This window comes from Urocitellus parryii, chromosome 7, assembly GCF_045843805.1.
Source record: "Urocitellus parryii isolate mUroPar1 chromosome 7, mUroPar1.hap1, whole genome shotgun sequence".
NCBI classification, from domain to species: Eukaryota; Metazoa; Chordata; class Mammalia; order Rodentia; family Sciuridae; genus Urocitellus; species Urocitellus parryii.
In genome coordinates, this window is record NC_135537.1 from 153,211,316 (window position 1) to 153,215,027 (window position 3,712).

At 61.1% G+C, this 3,712-nt stretch overlaps 1 protein-coding gene across 1 annotated transcript; it reads right to left on the reverse strand.

Annotated features, from left to right (window-relative positions):
- Nucleotides 1–2,000: 2,000 nt before the first annotated feature.
- Nucleotides 2,001–3,401, reverse strand: Nog (noggin). Its single transcript, XM_026407803.2, has one exon. The coding sequence runs from the start codon at nt 2,817–2,819 to the stop codon at nt 2,121–2,123; it is 699 nt and encodes a 232-aa protein (XP_026263588.1). The 5' UTR covers nt 2,820–3,401; the 3' UTR covers nt 2,001–2,120.
- Between the last annotated feature and the right edge of the window lie 311 nt (nt 3,402–3,712).

Consider the following 3,712-nt stretch of genomic DNA (forward strand, 5'->3'; position numbering starts at 1 on the left):
TCTCTGGGGGGAATAATGCCGTTATTCCTCCGCTCTCAGTTAATGAATACCCTAACGTCTGTCCCACGGCTGACGGAGGCAGCGCCGGGGAGGGGGCTCCGGCTCCCGGGCCAGGCTATTGAAATGAGGAGCCACCGAGGCTGCGTCGGGAGGGAAGAAAGCGCCCGGCTGGAGGGACAGGGCGGGCGGGGCCGGGGGCATTGAGACTGCGCTGGGGACCGAGCGCAGGTTTGAAATAATTAGCATAGATTCGTCGGGGACTCGGGACTCGGAGAGGGGGGGGGCGGTAGGACGGAGGCGCGAGGAGGTGGGCGGGGTGGGGGGGCAGTGTGGGGAGGGAGCAAAGGAGAGCGACTTTGGAGTCCAAGATAAATAAAGGGAGCGGGGAGCAGTGTCAGGAAGTGGGTCCACGTGGAGCTGCGCGGATGGGCGCCACCCGGGATGGAGGCGGAGGGACTCACGCGAGTCAAGCGCTGCTCCGCAGAAGTTGGCTTTTAACCGGGTGGGGTGGGCTGATGTTTGTGCGTCTCTTTAAGGGAGCACACCCTCGGTTTCCAGTCCTACGGCGCAAAGATCCCGATTCTGAATTTTAAACACCCCCACACCTTCCCCTGCCCAAGTGGAGTTAAGTGTCCAGAGCTGGGACGTACCCCTCTCCCCAAAGCAGATCCCAGAGGTGGCGAATTTTACCCCAAATCAGTCCCCCTCCCCCCGAAACCCTGGACCTCAAAGTCTTCCTTAGGTCTTGCGGGAGGCGGAGGTGAGTGTCAAATCTCCCAGCTATCCCTCGCAATTCCAGCTGAAGGCTTGGGACTTCTGGGGCTCGGGTCTGCAAGATCACCCAGGCTGTGCGTTGTTGATTCCAATGGATCACCTCAACTCCAACAGCCTTAGCTTCCGGGCGTGCAAAGGGTTAACATGGGCTGGATATTGTGTGTTGGGGGGGGCAAGGCGGGAGGGGTGGCGGGATCTGGGTGGGCGCGCTCTGACCCCCCCCCCATTCCTTGGGGGTCAAGTTTCAGCGGCACTCCGCCCCCAGGGTAGGTGTGAAAGACACGTGTCCCCATTGTGAAGGGCCTGTCAGGCAGGACAAAGCGGCCGCCCACCCTCCCCCCTCCCCTCAGCCCAGCCTGGGGTCAGCTCCAGGGGGCCGGCTGGGTGTCGAGGTCACTACAGGCCCGAGCTTTGGTGACATGGGGGAAAAATGCTGGGAGATTGGGCAGAGGCCACGTGATGTTTAAAAGAGGGGTTTGAGAATAACGCTCCCCTCCCCATTGGAACTCAGCAGTCACCTCAATCATACCACAGGAGGGGAGTCCAAGGAGATGAGCCCCTTCTCCCAATAGGCGTAGTAGGCACGGCGGCATCCCCTGCCCGCCCCCTCCTGCCCCCCCCATCAATCACCAACACACAGAATCGCAGGGTCGAGCGCAGTCGGTTTTAGTGGTTTTCTTTAATCCTGCTCTGCACTTCTTTCTCATTTACTACACGGGATATTATAAAGAATAAATAGCAGATACTCTTAATTTACAATGATTAGTCATTCCATTTGTTCTCTATATTTACAATAGCTGTAAAATAACATTGAACTCTATAGCTTCTTCGAGGTCCAAGGAAAATCAAAACACTTTCCGAAGAATGGAAAATAGCTTTTAAAAAGTCCTTCTACAAAAGTTCCCCCCTCTCTTTGTACTTTAAGAAAAAATAACTTTTCCCCCCTGCTTCGCCATGCGAAGGGCACTGGAATATAAATAGCAGGTTAACATTATTAGCAACAACCAGAATAAGTCTCTCTTTTCTCTGTTCTTTTTTTTTTCTTTTGCTTATTTTTTTTTAAAAATACAGTAGAAGCCGGTAACTTTTAACGTATAATACTGACCTTTTAATAAGTAAATTAAAACTGGGACCGTATATACACACACATATACATTCCTACACAGTTAAACAGTGCATTACATGAACCAGAAAGCTAGGTCTCTGTAGCCAAAAAAAAAAAAAAAAAAAAAAAAAAGTTCATTGAGAACCCTCGCTAGAGGGTGGTGGAACTGGTTGGAGTCGGTGTAGGTGGCGTCAGTGGAGATCGATCAAGTGTCCGGGTGCGGGCAGGGGGCCCCCGAGTTCTAACATGAGCACTTGCACTCGGAAATGATGGGGTACTGGATGGGAATCCAGCCGCAGCGCTGGCCCCCGCGCCGCTGACAGCGCCACCGCAGCACCGTGAGGTGCACGGACTTGGACGGCTTGCACACCATGCCCTCCGGCACAGAGCACGAGCGCTTACTGAAGCAGCTGCCCACCTTCACGTAGCGCGGCCAAAAGCGGCTGCCTAGGTCGTTCCACGCGTACAGCACCGGGCAGAAGGTCTGCGACCACAGCCACATCTGTAACTTCCTCCGCAGCTTCTTGCTCAGGCGCTGCTTCTTGCCCTGGGCCAAGCCCTCGGAGAACTCCAGCCCTTTGATCTCGCTAGGCATGGCCCCCGACGGCCGCTGCCGCAGCAGCTGGTCCAGCTCCGCCAGGTCCTCGGCTCCTCCAGCCGCTCCCCCGCCCCCTCCGGGTCGGTCCTCAGGGGGAGAGGTGGCCATGAAGCCCGGGTCGTAGTGGCCCCCGAGCAGCGAGCGCAGCAGCGTCTCGTTCAGATCCTTTTCCTTGGGGTCAAAGATAGGGTCCGGGTGTTCGATGAGGTCCACCAGGGGCAGGTTGTCGCTGGGAGCTGGGCGGATGTGGAGATAGTGCTGGCCACCGGCCGGTGCCGCCCGCAGCCCCAGGACCACCACCAGGGCGTAGAGGGTGACCCCCAGGCTGGGGCAGCGCTCCATGCCTCCGGCGCGCGCCCGGGGCTGCAGCTTCGTCCTGCGTCCCCGGAGGAGAGCACGCTGAGCCCGCGGCGCCGCCGCGCTCCCCCGTCTCTCCGGAGGCGGCTCACCCGAGGCTGGGCAGGCGCAGGGCCGGCAGCATGAGCCGCGAGCAGAGCCTTTGCGCAGCGCCGGCTCCCACCGGGGTGGAAAAAAGGCACACGAGTTGGCCGCAACTCCTCTCTCGGGTCTAGTCGGAAAGGCGGCCGCGGCGGGGCATCCGAAATTACTCCAGGGCGACCGCGGGGCGCTGGGGGCGCCGGCTCCTTGCTGCCTTCCCGGGCCGGCGGCGGCGCTGGGCGCGTGGACGAGCCGCTCTCCCCTCCTCCTCCTCTCGCTGCTCCTCGTCCTGCCGCTCTGTGCAGCGCCGCTGGCCGAGCGGGTCCTGGGGCACTTCCCTCCGCCTGCTTCGGGCTCCTCGGCCGGCTCTGCCCGGCGGACTCCAGCGGCGGCGGCGGCGGCGGCGTCCGCGCACGTTGGCACCGGTTTGTCTGTCTCGCTGGGTCCAAGCCTTTAAATTTCCTGCACTTTCAGCTCCATCACCATGGAAACCACTGACTCTCTCGGCGTTGCCCCCTCCCCCTCCTTCCCCCCAAACAACAACCCCACCCCCCACTTCTCCACCCCCGAGGAGCCGGAGCGGCACAGGCTCCGGGGGAAGCCGCCTGCACTCGCCGCGGAGGCGGCGGCGGCGGCTTCGGCAGCGCCCAGGGCTGTGCCCCGCCGGACCCAGATGCCCCGGGAAGCCGACAGTCGGGCTGCCCGCCGGAGCTCACAGGCGGCGGCGGCGGCGGCGGCGGCGGCGGCGGCGGCAGCGGCGGTGGCGGCGGCGGTGGCGCTTGGCAGGTCTCCGCGCA